This window comes from Aspergillus affinis (assembly GCF_023601865.1).
Source record: "Aspergillus affinis strain CMG 70 chromosome Unknown NODE_5_length_567868_cov_86_340925, whole genome shotgun sequence".
In the NCBI taxonomy this organism is placed as follows: Eukaryota; Fungi; Ascomycota; class Eurotiomycetes; order Eurotiales; family Aspergillaceae; genus Aspergillus; species Aspergillus affinis.
This window is the reverse complement of record NW_026515786.1, coordinates 223,354-239,643: the sequence shown is the minus strand read 5'-3', so window position 1 is coordinate 239,643 and position 16,290 is coordinate 223,354. Positions and strand designations below refer to the sequence as shown.

The following is a 16,290-nucleotide window of genomic DNA, read 5'->3' as shown; positions in this document are numbered from 1 at the left end:
TTCAATCAAAAGCAAACAAACTATTATAAGTGGAACAAATAGAAAATGGTGCATCAAAGACCCCATCATAAATCGCCAAACCAAGAATGTCGAAGATACAAAACATGGGAGAAAAGAGTATCTGTACAGACAATTTCCGTCAAGCTCACATATCCCGGTGACCAGTCGTTTAGTCTTCCGTCAGATCACCATACTCCCACTGGCCTCGTCGCTCATCCTTCGCCTCGTTCTCGAGGGTGCGCAGGTGCGAGATCGTGTCCGACGCAGCGCGTTCCCAGGCCTTCAGCTTCTTAGGCACCATGGCGTATCCCTCTCGGACGACGTCGGCGTTGATGCTGTGATCTAGGTTCTTGGACTCAGCGGGATCCAACAGAGTGACGTGCAGGGTTCCCTCGGGCGAAACGTAATCGACGTTAGCGACCAACTCACGGTTGGCGGTCTGCTCCTCAAGGAAGCCAACGGCGTCCGCAAGGTAGTCGGCAGACACGGGGAACTGGACGAGAGAAAGCACAGCATCCACAGCTTGCGCACGGAGCTTCTGGACGGAGAACTGGGGCTGGCTCAAGGGTCGCAGGCGGGACCAGGGCACCACCTCGGAGTTACCAAAGTCGATGTAGACAACCTCAGCCTGCTTGTTGTCGCGGTCGTTCCGGCGCACCTTAGCTCGGTACCACTCGTTGTCCTCGGTGAACCTGGCGGCCACAAACTCGCCAGCCTTAGGAGGGCCGGGCAGCGGAGTCTCGTTGGCCTTGTTCAGGTGGAAGGAGCGGAAGGCGCTCATCAATTCCGTCAGGGCAGAGGTGCCGGTGCCGATCTGCTGAAGCTTGACGCGAGCGTTGGCGGGGTCAACGTAAGTGACCACCACGTCACGGTAGTCCTTGCGGCGGGAGGCAGCCTCGGTCTCAGTCCCGCTGTTACCGTCAACAGGCTCTTCCTCGGCCTCCTCCACATCCTTGCTAGGGTCCCAGTCGTGCCAAAGTCCCTTGCGGGCCTCCTTGGCCCTCTGTTCAGCAGCAAAGTACTCGGTGGCATTGCCAGATTGCTCCGCGGAGTACGCATGGACGGTGGCCAGACCCTCCTCTAGAAGAACCTTGGTGAAGTTCTCCTTGTTGATGTACAGGGTACCGATGAAGCCACCGACCTTGTCGATGGTCTCAACGTCGATCTCGGCATCACGCTGCATGCAGCGCTTGTTGGCCAACTCGTGAGCCTCGTTGCCAAACGGCTCGGACGCGTCGCCGGGGTTGCGAGCAGACCGGGGAGCACGGATGCCCGACAGGACCAGGGTGAGTTTGGCGTTCTCGCGCGGCACGAGAACCGTGAAACGCGATCCTGATTTGACGAAATCCACGATGGCAGGAACACGCTTCTGACGCTGAAGAATGGAGACTTCCATCTTGGCCTTTTGTACGCTTTCCGAGTAGTCCTGGTACTGCTTCGTCTTGGGGGGCTTGGGGGACCACATTCCCTTGGCCTCCTTCTGGGCCTCGGCCTCGGCGATCAGCAGGTCGTCATAGTCGGGAGAGCGGTCCTGGTCATCCTGGCGGTGGCGGATCACAGAGGCGTATCCGGCTTCGACGAGCGCGAGCGAAACGTTAGTGTTACCGTGAATGACCGTGGCAACCTCTCGTTCCTCATATCCCTCGTTAGCCGGCTTCTTGCCGTTGATGGTGACCTTGACGTGCTTGCCGATGACCTTCTTACGCAAGAACTCCTTCGCGTCGGCGGCAAAGGGGGCCTGCTTGGGGTCAGAGGGCTTGGGCTGGCGAGTGCTGCTAAGACTGATCTTCTTTTCCTGGCCGGCCTTGTTGCGGATGAAAAGGGTATCGGCGTTCAGCACGCGGCTGACGATGTAGTCCTGTTCGGCCCCGCCCGCAAGACCCGGAGAGGCGACTAGACCGGTGAACAGACCCTTCCGGGCATCCTTAGCAGCCTTCTCCGCGCGGCGGAAGAGGGCCATGTTGGCTCCGAGGAGAGGGGTGTGAAGGTCGTGGCAGCGGGCCAGACCGGCCTCCAAAAGGAACTTGGCGATGTTACCATTCGGGTGCAAGACAGTCGCAATCAGCTGACCCTGCGGTGTAACGCCCAACAGAGACACCTGAACCTTGCGCTGCAACACTCTCGATTCGACGAACTGGTGGGCCTCGTCACCAAACGGCTCAGCAGGCTGCTCCTTGCCGTCGGCAGTCACCCGCTTAGCAGCCGGGGCCCGGACACCGGCGACCGCAGCAACGACCTGCAGATGTTCTTGCGGAGAAAGCAGCAGACGGAGAACCAATCGGTCACCGTTCAGAACTCGCTCCACAATGGCCTCGAGGTGCTTGTCCTTCCATTCTTCGACCAAAGCCTTGCCGTCCGACAACTCGTAGCTCGTCTCAGTGAGGCCCTTTTCGGCACCAGCCCAGACACCCTTGTCCTCGGACTTGGCGTGGTCTTCTAGTGCGCGGAGGCGTTCGAGCAAGGCGGCAGTTTGTTCGGATTCGTCGGCCCGCTTGCCAGCCTCTTCACGGACGCGGACCCATCCTTCTTGGACGCAAATGTCAGGCAGGGAGACATCGAAGGTCGGGAGTTTGATCGTGCCGTAATCACGTTTGGCGCCGGTGGGGATGGTGTAAAGAACTTGGAATTTAATCACTTTTCCGACTAGGAGCTCTCGTAGGAATTCACGGGATTGGAAACCGTACGGCTGCAGGAAAGTAGAAGGGTTAGCTCAATTAGATCTTGCATTGTCTCAATTGGATGGAAAGCAACAATGAAGGCGAAAAGAGACATTTTCAACATGAGTTGGGAATGGACGTAGAGAAGGCAGAAGGGTGATAATAAGCATTGAGACCCTCGACAAATCCAACGGGGAGTAACTGAAAGAGTTGCGGAGAGCAAACAAGGTGAATGGGAAGGTAAGCATGATAAGCACAATGAACTTACTTCATCACCTTCTCGGCGCAGTCTCGGCGCTGAAACATATGCCAAACTGAGGATGCGTTCCTGTCCGGGGTTGGTGATGTGCGACAGGACGACGGTGTCGCCTGACAGGACAGATTTCACGCGAGCTTCCAGAGTCGTCATGCTGGAAAGCGGTGGGAATCACAGCAATTAAAAAAGATTGACAAACCTGGGCAAACCAGGATGAAAGATGAAAGAACACGGGATAAACTCAACAGGAGAAAAAGAAAGACGGGGGAGAGGAATGCGGACAATCGATGGGGAAGAAGGAAGTTGACGGAGTATGCCAGAAGCAACGTGGTTGGAAGGAGAAAGGGGAGCTTGGGCCTAGCCGCACACACCTGACTTGCGCCGTTTTGTGGGGGAGGCCACCATTAACCATTAAACATCGCTGATCCTTTTGCTATATGTTTATTGCCTACATTTCAACTTCACAATTAGACAAGATAACCATGCATTACAACGTCCGTTGAATTCGTCAGTCCTATACATTCTCTAGTTCTGCTTTTCCCAGGGCCAAATCATTATGCATCCTGTTGGTCCACCGGGAACGACAACATAAAATATCCATATCAATCAAAGAATCAATCTGGTCGCTTCAGAAGCTTCCAATTTTGTCCTAGTACTTCAACATCCTAGATTGCAACATTACGTGATATTAATTTACGCAGCAATGCCGATGACACCTAGAACAGGAGAAGTTAGTGTCCCTCATCCTCTAATTGCGTTCGCCCTTCAAGGATCACACTTACCGCAAGCAGGGCGGGTACCAGCGTTACCGGTCTTCTTGGACTCCTCGTTGTCACCACGGCCAAGGTCATCAGTACCGGAGTGGACGACCAGGGTGCGCTACTCCACGTTAGCCGCTCAAGATTCTACATGCACGATCCGAGGAATAAGAAGAGGAACTTACGCCAAGAACGCTCTCGGAGCCAATCAGCTTAACAAGCTTGTCCTGCTTGGAGCCGACGGCGTTGCCCTCAGCGTCGGTCTTGAAGTTACCAAGGTCACCGACGTGACGGTCAGAGTCATCGGGGGCACCGTGGGGCTTGCCGAAGGGGTTGACTAACGTGGAAGGTTAGCATTCCCGCCTGCTTGCTAGCGGAGTCGATGGGTCTTTCTGCACGTACAGTGAGGGCCGGCGGAGGTGCAGCCGTTGGTGTTGTCACCGAACTGGTGAACGTGGAAGGCACGCTCGGCGTTGGCGTCGTTGCCAGTGATGTTCCACGAGATGGTGGTGGGGACGTTAGCATCGGCCTGCTCGAAGGTGACAGTGCCGGAGACCTTAGCGTCACCACGGAGGACAGCAACTAAACAGCATTTCCCATTAGCTTGCCGTGGTGGTCACTCGTTCGCCGAAGCTTGCAAAAATGAAACGAAAAAGAAAAAAAAACATAAGAAAACATGGTCTGGAGCGGTGGGAATGCTTGATCACCACCAGGGACGAAGGCACCAAGCTCAAACAGGGAAAACCATAATAGCCAGATGCCAGCCAGAGCCGCTGACCAAGGGTTTCCCCTCTTTTCTGACTCTGATATATCAAGCAACAGTCCGGGGTAGGCGCCCATGATAGGCCAAGAAGGCCTCTGAGAGGAGGGGGGTTCGTTCACAAGGTGCTCAAATCTGCTCACTCAAGGTCCTCCAGCCACCGGTCGATCGTGGATCCCTCGAGCGAAGCACCAATAACAGAGGGGAATGCAATCAGATAATCGAAAGCAACGGTTACGTACCAGCCTTGACCATTTTGACGGTTTAGATGAGGAGAGAGATGGTTTCTTTGGGGATAGAAAGGGGAGGATTGAATCGAGTGGAGAGGGAAGAGAAGAAAGAAGAGAGAAGAGCGAGCGAGAGGGAAAGAGGAGCAGCAAGAAGTAGTTGGGAGCAACGAGGGGTAATTCTGGCGGGTGCGGTATTACGCACACCCGACATTTGGGTGGGAGATGGACTGAATGAGTGGTACTGACAGAGTCATTACATGGTTACCGACTTGTCCTCCCCCCACTTGGCGGGGTTCTCCCGGGATGACGTTCGGTTTGTGTAGTTTGGCTTCTTCCGGCGATTCCTAAGCACCGAGAGTCCAGATCTGCCGTCATCTGGCGAGGACCCTTTCTGTATCAACCCCGGCGTGGCCTACGGATACCATTTCCTCTGCGGAAAGGAAGAGTTCCTGGATGCATGCAACGCTGATTGACGTATGTGTCTCTATCGACCTACCTACATCTTGGCGCAAACACCTCGAGACGGAGTTCGTGGCCCTCGGTTATTCACGTCGTGCTTGACGGCTCGAGCACGCCATGCTGCGTGGTGTACGGAGGACCTCCCTAAGGTAGCCTCGTGGATACCTACTGAGTACCGTCCAACTCCACTTCTTACTGTAACTCAACCTGGAACTCTCCCCGAATTGGCCTTAACTCCCTTGTCTCCGTTCCCCCACCTGGTCATCACATTATAACTCAATTGTAGATGGTATGTGAAAATAAAAATGGAACGATCATAATGAATTCGTCATTCGTATCTACTAAGCTAAATTTTATGTTTCACGTTGCCAATTTTTACACGTGGGCATGATTAGACATAACGCACACACTATTCATGAAAACATGTCAGTATATCCTGCAATTTAAGCCTGGATCTTCGACTTAAGGATGTCCTTAAGAGTGACGGCGTCAGCCGCGAACTTGGAGATACCCTCCCGGAGCTTCTCCGTGCCCATGGCCTCCTCGTTGAACTCGAAGCGGAACAGAGCCTCGTCGTTGATGTAGCTGCGCTTGGGGATGTCCTTGCTGGCGGCGGTGGCGGCGTCCAGCTTCTTGGGGACAGCCTCGGTCGAGTTATGGAGATCCTCAAGGAGGTTGGGCTAAAGGGACGAAAGGGTTAGCATTGGAACCTTGCACATCAATCGCCATCGAGAATCAGAACATACCGAGATGGTCAGGTAGTCGCAGCCAGCCAGCTCGGTGATCTCGCCGACGTTACGGAAGGAAGCACCCATGACGATGGTGTTGTAGCCGTGCTTCTTGTAGTAGTCGTAGATGCCCTTGACGGACTTGACACCGGGGTCCTCCTGGGCGGTGTAGTCGCGCTTGTGGGCAGCCTTGTACCAGTCAAGGATACGACCGACGAAGGGAGAGATGAGGAAAGCACCGGCCTCGGCGGCAGCGATGGCCTGGACGGTGGAGAACATGAGGGTCAGGTTGCAGTTGATGCCGTGGTCTCTCTGGAGGACCTCAGCGGCCTTGATACCCTCCCAGGTGGAGGCAATCTTGATGAGGATACGCTCCTTGGGAATGCCGATTTCCTTGTAGAGCTGGGAGAAGACCAGAGTTAGCAGAGAGCGTTACCACCTGCTTCTTGTTGAGTTCCATACCTGGATGATGCGGAGGGCCTTGGTAATTGAGGCCTGGGTGTCGAAGGAGAAGCGGGCGTCGACCTCGGTCGAGACCTTTCCGGGGACGATCTCAAGGATCTTCTTGCCGAACTCAACCAGGAGACGGTCAAGGGTGGCATCGACCTGGTCGTCGACGGAACCTCCCTAATGTAACCGTTAGATCTCTGGATCTGTCGCTTTTATTCAAATGAACATACCTGCTGCTTGCCGTAGGCAACGGCCTCGTCGATGAGAGCGGCGTACTCGGGCTTCTTGGAAGCCGCAAGAATCAGGGAGGGGTTGGTGGTGGCATCCTGGGGCTTGTACTTGCCAATGGCTGTGCAGATATATTAGATTCCGGCCTTCTTGAGTAGCGTGATAGCATCACAGAGGGAGGTACGTACTGGCAAAGTCACCTGTAGGAAGGTTGGTGGTCAATTTAGCTGTCCCCTTGGGAGAATTGGCTGCGTGGCGATAGATTTAAGACTTACCAGAGTCGCAAACCACGACCTGGATCGGAGGTTAGCAAACATGACAACACAAGGCGAAAAACTTAGAGAACAAGAGGAAGAGAGACTTACGGTGCCAGCGGCCTTGAGCTGTTCAAGAGAAGAAGACATTGTGAAAGCAGATGGTGGTATCACAGAAAATAAAACAAAAGAAGTCAAGGAGGATGAAGGAAGAAAGGAGATTGGATGCGGAGAGGGGAAAAGAAATAAGGACGACGGGACGTGGCGATGAGGGAAGGCAGTGGAAGAGTTGGAAGAGGGGGCTCCGGGAAGGTGGGATGGTGGGGCAAAGTATGACGATATGCTGCTCGGGCTTCTGCAGACTGCCAAACACGCCAGATGTTCTTCTCTCCCCCAACAACCAAAATCCTCAAAACCGGTCTTCTCTGCTCCTGCCGCTGCTTCCCACCCATCAGTGTTAGCCCGTGCTGCCTCTGTTTCACCCCCATCCCCTCAATACCCCTGGCAGACCGTGGTTCTTTCGGTGCAGTGTGCTCCGGCAACCGCAGGGACAACGGTCCACTTGGCCGGCTAATCAGGTTCCTGTTTTCTTTCACCGGAGCACTGCGGTACTTACGGAGTAGATTCTTATTATGTACGGAGTATTCTGGTTTAGAACAAGAACAATGCTAACAATAATAATCATGAATAATAATCAGGCCCCCATGCTTTCCCCCCCTCTTCGGAACTTTTCCCTTCCTGTTTGGGGTAACTTTAACCGCCCCGTTCCTCTCTAGATCAAAGCTGGCTATACACATTCAATACACTGCTTCCGGATGGCCTGTCGTCCGGCGTCAGGCTGGGAGTGGAGGTCGCTAAGGTAGAACGCAAAGAAAAAATAAAATGGATCACTTGAGGCAACTTCGTATGCTTTTGCTATCATGTATTTCCTTTTCAATTCTCTTCCAAAATGATCGTCCTGGTTTTTTATTTAATTTTTTTGTTTTTTTTTTTTTTGTTTTGATCTTTTGGAGAGAACCTAGACAAAAAGTCGAAAGGCCTCAACAGCCTTTCAACGTCGCTGGACACAGCTCCATTCATACTGCAGTCGGTGGTCAGCTTTCCCATGTCCAAAAACAACCGATGCTCAGGAGTCACCTACCACTCTGCCGACTTCGTCTCCCGTATAAACGACCTGTGGCAAGGCCAGAATGCAACTGATTCCCACGGAGATATTGGCTCCATTGTCCCGACTGTTGTCAATATGGTGAAGTTGCCGAATTAATTCTAGCTCGAAATGTCCGCTATGAATGATTTTACTCCAGATCTATAGATTTGTTAGTTCTGGAGTCGTTGGTAAGCATGAGATCCACGTACATTGACAACGCCCCTTCGGTGACCCGTGAAGAGAAGCTCTCGCTCCTGCCATTCGTTGTCGACGCCTTCGTAGAAAACGCAGGACAGGATTTGATCGTCGGCAGAATCGCATACATTCTGTTCTAGTAACAGAGTTCCGTTTAGCGTGTAAAGGCTGATGCGGTTCTCCCGGCAGATCATGATCTCTCCGGTGACGTCATTAATCCGCGCACACTGCTTAGTTGTTAGCTGGAAACGAAAATCCTAGTAGGTTGGAAAGACCTGGGACGATTCTTACATTGACAGGACCACCCCCTGGAAGCTCTCGGACAAAACATTGCTGGTTCAGGTCCCACAGCATGACCTGCCCATCCGTCGACACAGAAAGGAGTGTGCTGAACGATCGTGAAACCGCGAGTGTCGTTACGGGGGAACGATGCCCAAACAGAGACCCTGCTGGCTGTAAGTCCACCGATCGGCTGGTCGATGAGAAAGTCCATGTCGATATTGTGCAGTCCGTTCCCGATGTGACCAGTGTTCGGGAGTCCGCGAAGATTGCACAGGACAACTGGCCGATATGAAGGTGCTCAAGGTGACCCAATAGCTAAAAACGTCAGCGGCATTTCCCAAGAACATCAAGGAGAGGGTAACCTGTACCTTCTGGTTGTCCGCAGAGTAGAACCTAACGCTGCCGTCGAAGAAGCCCCATTCCATGTACTTGTCATAACTCGGAGGAATATTCAATCGCAAAGCTGCAGCACATAGAAGGCGATCCTGTTTCATTGACAGCGACGATACCTGTTCCCCAATATCTGTCATAGTGTCAACAAACAAAGCTCGCGTCTGCTTCCACAGATATAGAGTAAGATTTAAAAACTGACCAAGAAGTGAAATAGGAAGCTGTGTAAGTGATTCGGCAAGACGATCTAGACGTGGGGCCTTGTGCCGCAAGTCCTCTCTCTGTGGGTGCGGTCGACTGAATATCTGATGGGGCGTCTGACCAAAGTTGTGTATGATGCCAATTGTAGCAATTCGGTCGACAGGATCATCAATTGTGTCCAAATCTTTGGCACCCTGGTAGGAGAGATGATGGAAAGTATTGACGGCTTCGACAGCAGCGTCTCCCTTCTGTTTGCAGCCGAACACTAGATCAATCCAATGATGCAGGTTCTGCGTAACATAAGGACTTTCCAGAGCTTCACGATGCTTAGCAATGAAGATTTTGGGATCTCCTTTGGCCCATGGCGGCAATTCCACGGAGTCAATCTCAGTCGTCATGTTCTGCAAGAAACCAAACTCAAATTTGTTCGAGTTGACTAGGAACTCCGGAAGGTAGAAGAACTCGGGAATCAGTTCCCTCACATCTGTCATATTTCCTCGCGAAGCGGACTCCCATGCTTTCCGAATAGAGTAAAAGAGGCGGTCGGCATGGTCAAAGTGACCGCCCTGAAGCAGCATGTACGATTTCACGAATGGCTGGAGACGTATCAGATATGAGCTGACGATCATCGCAGAAGAATAGTGAGTGCCGTAATGAAACGCAGGTGCTCCATCATCCCCCATGTCTGCAAATGCTTTGTACCGTTCCCGGAAGCCAGCTTCTCGTTCCGGGGTTTGGCAGCCCATAGGCTTGGAAAGGTCCCGGAAGGTAAGGGGATTGGTCAAGTCTAGTTCCTCACTCGTATAATCCGCGAGCACCCAAGGGAAAACAGGATACTGTGTCAAGTCATTGAATGTTCTTCCAGCCAACGTGTTGACCAGCATCAGATAGTGGAAATTCGATATCTCGCCCTTAGCCCACTTGCGAGTTGCCGGATGCACTGGTGAGTGTCCAAAGACACTAGCGACCTTGGACCCAAGAGATTGCGGAGCATCTTCCTGGCTGCGGAGGGTTTCAAACCTCCAAACGTCCTCAGGCCTTGAATGACCAACGCTTCCAGTAACTTGAGGGGCTTTTGTAGCAAGCTGACTGCTTAGAGTGTCTCGATCCCGTGATGAGATGAGGGTCAATAAGTAGCTAGTGCCATCCGTGAAGAAAATTTCCAGAGAGACATCGCGGAAGAGGAACCGCCGTTTCGAGACACTGACGAGGTCCGACCATTTCCAACTCCTAGTCTCATGCTCCCGTGGTTTGCGTTCAGTTGACGCCTTGCCAGCGATCACACCCACGTAAGGGTCGCGCTCCTCAGGAGGGGCTTGCCAAACATTCACGATTTCACCATCAGATCTCTGGAAGAAGTTGTCCAGGATGTAAATATTGTCTTTGCCAATAATTAACAGCCCTTCAAATGCCTCCAACCCAATTATACGAGAAATGTTGCACACATTCTCGACCTGATCCCCGCGGTGCAGACTCCTCATAACTTTCCTATTTCTGTCTTCATAGTCTTCGAGGTCGGCTTTGGGGTCATCGATCAACTCGAAGCTTTCTTCAACCACGCTCCTACTATCGGGACTTATGCCCCGGGCGTTGCTTTCAGTTTGGTCGGTAGGCACAGTAGGTGTAAGGCCAAGACCGTCGCCGCTAGATGACGTCGGGACTTGCGTATCAACCTTGATTTCTGGAGGCTCTGATGCTTTTCGTTTCGGCTGATAGTCGTGTCGCTCGCCTGACTCATCTGGGACTATTCGTAGCCGCATGCGGCTACGGCCTTCGGTCTGGTCAAGATGCCATTTCCTTTCTTTATCATCGGCAAGGACCCCACCGAAGCGGTGAAGATCTAAGGTCAGATGTGACAGCGCCGCCCACATGAAAACCGAATTGTCCTGCTGGTCCTGAAGAGCTCGTTGGTATTTCAGAAACTCCGATGCCGATATGTTCGATACCCAATGAGGGAATGTAGCCTCGTGTTTGCGTATCACCTCCTCATTCTCCTGTTCTATCTCACTCCACTCCTTCAGCTTTTCTTGGCGCTTTTGATACCGAGAGCGTGCCGAATTCTCGATTTTTAAATTCTCTTCGTGCACAAAAGAGCTCCACTGTTTGGACAGCCCCCCGAAGAATAATGTATTAAGATCGTCCTCGTGATCATCCACCCACTGTAGGAAAGCAGCATCTTCCATCCCAACAAGTGCTTCGAAGCCACTTGAAAGCCGGTTTTGTAAAGAGGGGTTCGTTTGACTTAGAATGGTGGACATCTCAACAGGCTTTTGTACCAACAAAATGCGGAAAAGTCCGGCAGCGTTCAAGCGTATGTCTTCACTCGCATCGATCAACTTTATGTAGAGAAGATAGCATAGTAGCTGCAAATAATCTGCCTGTGTTTCGCCAGCAGAAAGGAGCACAACTTGCCAATAGGACAACCGGTTCAGAAAGCAAAGTGCCTCCGTACCATCAACCTCTGATAGCTTGAGTAGGACGACGCGAAATACCGTAGACCTAATCGTCGCAATTGCCTGGCTACAAAGTCTGATGCTCTTCACTCGCGAGATGTCGGGTCGCTGGAGGTACTCCAAAATGGTTCCAGCAAACTCGAGAGTGGCCGTAGCACCATCAACGAACCAACCCTCATACACTGCTTCTCCTAGATGAGTTGAAAAACGTCCCAAATTGATCAAAACACGAGGCTCAGATAGCAACTCGAGTTTCGAGAATATGAAGTCCTGCAGAGTGGAGAGAAGGGACCTCAGCATCCACGAATTGAAGTATGCCTGGTATTCTGGAAAACCAGACGGTGTTTTCATGTAGAGACCAAGGCCAGAGAACTCCTTCCGTTCAAGCAGCTGTTCTGAGAAAACAGAAAGAACGAGGCTTAGTATGGTGGAAACTAGGGGATGGTCGGTAACCCCCTTGAACTCTACTCGCGGGGAAGTAAAAGCATGTTGTATGCGTGCCGAGGACGGCGGATATCTTCTGTCAGAGGAGACCAGGACGAATGACGAGGCACGTCCTAACGAGCCGTTTTCATCATGAGACCCAGCCTGTTCAACCGCGGTAGTTCGCGCCTCGGCTGCCCTTCGAGAGCGCGGGCGAACCATGAAGTTGGGGTCATCAAACTCAAGGCCACCGATACGAGGATGAGAGCTTATCTCGTCTTCGGCGCTCACATTATCTGAACCAACGACGACGGGAAATAGGACAGAGAGTAAGTTCTGTACATAACCCGGTCTTGTCGCAAATTCACGGAGGTTCTCGGATTTCAGCTGCAATTCAGCAAGAAATTCAACCACGGCGGCTAAAAGGGACACGCTCTCAACAGTCGCGCCCAAAGGTGTATGAGAAGACATGAGAGGCTTGGGGCTCTGTACACGATCTTGGAGGGAACCGGGGGCTTGGCTGTCATATTCTGAAAAGGAGTCATCCACAAGCACAACCTTTTTCAAGCCACTCTGCATCATCTCCGTAATGACTGGGAACATTTCGGGAATGATGACCTGAGCGTGGCTGCCAGCATAGAATATCTCAGACAGAGTGGTGTGGTCAATTGGATTATCGATAGCTACCCTACCCACGTCCAGGCCAAATAGGATGGAAAAGCAGATCGGCCATAGAATGGGGGTGTCCCACCATCTCTTCAGGCAGTGCCGCATGAGGGTAAAGCCCCCTGTCTTTTCGGTAAACTTTTTGCTGTAACTGCTGCCATGGACTACGAGCAAGCGGGCCATCATTTTGGCGGCCAAGGCAACAATCTCGGGTTCATCCTCAGAAATAAGGTACAGAAGCCACTAAAATGATGTCAGGATCAATTACACAATCATAAGCAATTTTCGGGGACGAACCTTGTTTGTTACGGCTCTAGCAAATTTCTTTATTGGCCCAAGGTCATTGGTATCACAGAGGAGGGAACAATACATGCGAAGCATTTCCTTCGCTATCACCGTGCTGGAAACATACTTAGGCTCAATAGGATTTGCTGGCGGTCGGATCCCGGAGTTGAAGCGTAGGCTTTTCTTCTTCTGAAGTCTGCTTGGTTCTTTGGGTTTATGCATGGCATATGTGATGAAAAGGGACAGGGATCGAAGCAAGTCTGCCGTCAGGCAACTCTCCATCAAAGACCCAAAAGCGGAAGTGAAAAGAGTCAATGCCTCTGCAGTAAAATCTTCTCCCTTCAAAGTTTCAAGAAGCTTCTTGCTTACACCTATTGGTCATCAGTTAAACCAGAATTGGAAGAAATTGGCGAAGATAAACTCACGCATGCGAGCGAGGCGCTTCGAATTCGATCGGCGAAATTGACTCTCGCTGGCAAATACACAGAATTGCGAATAATATAGCTCGATGAGAGGAAAATCGCCGAATCTCCACACATCCAGGTCAACAAGCAAGACTCTATAAGCCAATGGATTCGTGATGATGGAGTGACTTGGCTGCTCGAAGTCATAGCCAACAAACTTGAGGGTTAACCGAAGAAGGTCAAAGGTGAGGGCGGATCGCTCTTCATAGGTGGAGCAAACGGTCGAAGTTCTGGTGTTTGTGCCTTGTCCTAGTTTTTCACGTAACAATGCAGCAAGAATGCCATAGCCATTTTCTTTTTCCATTGCCTCACTGTTCCGCCAACTGTCTTGCACGGCCTCATGAAATGCTTCAACCGCTAAAAGTAACGTTTCTGCGGTATTTGCCGAATGGACCAAGCTCAGTTGCACCGCTGCGCAGCCACCGATGCGCCAACTAGCGTCATCTAGAGAGTGAGGCACTGTCACGACAGGATCTCCAGTCAACACCCCGATTCCATGAGCTTGTGTCAAGGCATCGTTAATAGCAGGAGTCGCTCCGTTGACTGCCACCGCGTTTGCTCCCATCTTTGTTAGTTGGTGCAAGTTTTTGGCGGCCTGCTTCGAAAGAGACTTGACGAGTTGCGATTCGTCAATGTTGTTGCCATCATTATCATCGAGCACAGCCAAGGGGGACACATTGAGTATTATAGATCCCTCCCGGATAAGATTGCTCGCTTTGCGCCTGATAGCAGTGACGATATCTGATGTTTCTTCCTTTCCGGGATGAAGATGCTCATTACGCAGATTCAAGGCTGCAGAGGCTTTGTAGGTCTGGAAAGAACCCAGACAGTCCTGGTAATTTCCATAATAGCGGGGTCCAAGGTTGTAGAAAACAGAGACCATGTCGTCGCTATACGCTTCATCAAAGAGTATCGCGTTCGCTAGAGACCACCGAGATGAGGAAACCCCCTTTCCAAGTTTCATTGCCAGGTCCTGAGGTGTGCCATAAAAAGCCTGAACCCTTGACACCCGGTTTGAAGCGTTCACGGCAGGCAGGGATGGATATTCAATTCTCAATTGCTCGACAAATTCGCCATCAATGAAAAGCGAGGCCCGCGAGTATGATGGCGGTCTTGGCTTTTTGTGCACCACGCAGATGTGATACCACCGATTAGGTTCGAATGCGGTAGACTTGAACCGAACGCTAGGGCGAGAGCCTTTAATCGACGTCTGTAGGATGAAGTTGCGGGTGTCCTTCTCCAAGTATGCAAGAACAAAACATGTTTGGCTAGCGTCAAAGGCGCCAAATATCGTGGTGTGCGTCGTCGTATCGAATTTATCAAATCGTGCCCATACCGCAAGTGTGTAGCCCGACGAGGTTGTAGGCGGAAATGAGCGACCTAGGGTTGTGAATTCCAACGAACAGAATCCGTGCTGAGAGAGGTCGAACTGAATTGACGGGGGTTCTTTTGAAGATTTCAAGGCGCCGGTGAGGAAACGTAGCGCTTTAGAACAGCCATGTGCTTGCTGATAGAGAAATACTGCGTCATCTAGGCTACTAATTCCCTGAGAACAAAGCAGCTCTGCTAGTTCCTGATAGGCCAGCCTCACGGATTCCGGATGCTTTTCATCGAACAAGATCGGAAGAATCAGAGAAAGAATCCCAGTAGCATGCAGGATTGTGGTGTTCCGCTGAGACTGACGTGCAAGTTGACAGAGACATGATGGTAGAGCTAGTTTCTGTATTCTGTGGTCGGGATTGGGTGAGGACTGGATCAACCAGACTCGGATTAGAGGGCCTAGAAGCTCCGGCACTTCAACATTTTCCGAAGTTCCTACACATCGATCCACTTCTGCTTTGATATCGGTATTAGATACTTGGTCGACCGTCTGGAACTTCTCACCCAGGGTCGTGAATATACGGGCAACTGTTTCCTGGCATAGGATGGCAGCAAATATGCCACCATAGAACTGTTCCGCATCGCCTTGGGCAGAGTCTACTTTTCTGGCCAGAATGGCGAAGGTCTCCTCCAATGCGGATTGACCTCCTCCTACAATCCGATTTGCAAAATATCGCTTGTTTCCAAAATGCTCCTTCAAGGCCTCGGCCAAAACCGCCAATGCATCTTTGTGGAGGGACAAGAGGAATTTTCTTTCCTCTGCTGCCGATTCGTGGGGGTTATAACAGTCCGAGACCTTTCGAAGGAGGACCAGTAACGTTTGGAACCCATGTAGATGCCGAAAGCTCTCTTTAGCTTGTCGAGGGTAATCGGTGTCGATGAATGTGTGACGGAGACGAAGCAGGCATTCCGTTGCCGTGAGGGCAAGCTGAGAGTCTATCGCATTGCCCTCGCAGGTGGCCTTGAGCTCCTCGAGAACCGGGACTAAATCGGCGACCGACCGTTGGACTGGTGAGGACGGGGACGAAAGGTCAAGGGAGGCGTTGGCTTGGTTCATCGCGCCGCCGGATCTCAACCCCGATTGCCTATCTGATGACCAGTGACCACCAGACACCATGAACCTGCACTTAGCGTAGGGATGAAGGCGGTCTGCATTGGTATGTATGCGGTTTCGGGAATGACTAGCGGGCCTTCAATCGAGGACAACTGCCTAGCATGGCACAGGTTAATGCGGGAGGGGAAAAAGGGCTTTGCCGGGTTTCAGAAGAGATCAGCAATTGCGCGATTATACGGATAGGATAGAGCACCGCCAAGAATTTAGAATTCACGGTCAACGAGAGGGCATTTGATTTTTTGGATGTAGCAGAAAACGAAGCTATGATCACATAAAAAACTAAAAAAAAACTTACCTCCACACCCTCGGGGAGATTCAAGGTTTCCTGAATGTTGACCTGAATGTGATGATAAGTCGTATGCCAACGTCACTTGAGGCTGTACCATGAGCGGGGGGAATCTCGGATTATCGGACGGTTCCAGCACAGAAGCCACGGCTAACTTATCAGGTGACAGAGAGAGCGCAGTGCCCCCGATTTTCTGGACCTTCGCATTGGCCCGACGGGCGGTA

General features: G+C 51.7%; 4 protein-coding genes across 4 annotated transcripts; all 4 read right to left on the bottom strand.

The window, feature by feature from the left end:
• Nucleotides 1-169: 169 nt before the first annotated feature.
• Nucleotides 170-3,066, bottom strand: KD926_008789 (putative transcription factor (Snd1/p100); the record flags this gene model as incomplete). The annotated part of the gene is made up of 2 exons (XM_053105125.1): nt 170-2,686; nt 2,926-3,066. 2 exons carry the CDS (start codon nt 3,064-3,066, stop codon nt 170-172), a joined length of 2,658 nt encoding a protein of 885 aa, XP_052960344.1.
• Nucleotides 3,067-3,606: 540 nt separating this feature from the next.
• On the bottom strand, nt 3,607-4,686 carry sod1 (superoxide dismutase SOD1; the record flags this gene model as incomplete). Its single annotated transcript, XM_053105114.1, has 5 exons — nt 3,607-3,629; nt 3,696-3,792; nt 3,857-4,008; nt 4,074-4,253; nt 4,674-4,686. 5 exons carry the CDS (start codon nt 4,684-4,686, stop codon nt 3,607-3,609), a joined length of 465 nt encoding a protein of 154 aa, XP_052960343.1.
• Nucleotides 4,687-5,563: 877 nt separating this feature from the next.
• KD926_008787 (sedoheptulose-7-phosphate:D-glyceraldehyde-3-phosphate transaldolase TAL1) lies at nt 5,564-6,930 on the bottom strand (the record flags this gene model as incomplete). Its single annotated transcript, XM_053105103.1, has 7 exons — nt 5,564-5,800; nt 5,867-6,250; nt 6,311-6,475; nt 6,529-6,647; nt 6,715-6,726; nt 6,802-6,820; nt 6,892-6,930. 7 exons carry the CDS (start codon nt 6,928-6,930, stop codon nt 5,564-5,566), a joined length of 975 nt encoding a protein of 324 aa, XP_052960342.1.
• A 901-nt stretch (nt 6,931-7,831) lies between these two features.
• KD926_008786 (Beige/BEACH domain protein) lies at nt 7,832-15,723 on the bottom strand (the record flags this gene model as incomplete). Its single annotated transcript, XM_053105092.1, has 7 exons — nt 7,832-7,861; nt 7,922-8,086; nt 8,137-8,349; nt 8,414-8,719; nt 8,773-12,780; nt 12,835-13,193; nt 13,248-15,723. 7 exons carry the CDS (start codon nt 15,721-15,723, stop codon nt 7,832-7,834), a joined length of 7,557 nt encoding a protein of 2,518 aa, XP_052960341.1.
• Between the last annotated feature and the right edge of the window lie 567 nt (nt 15,724-16,290).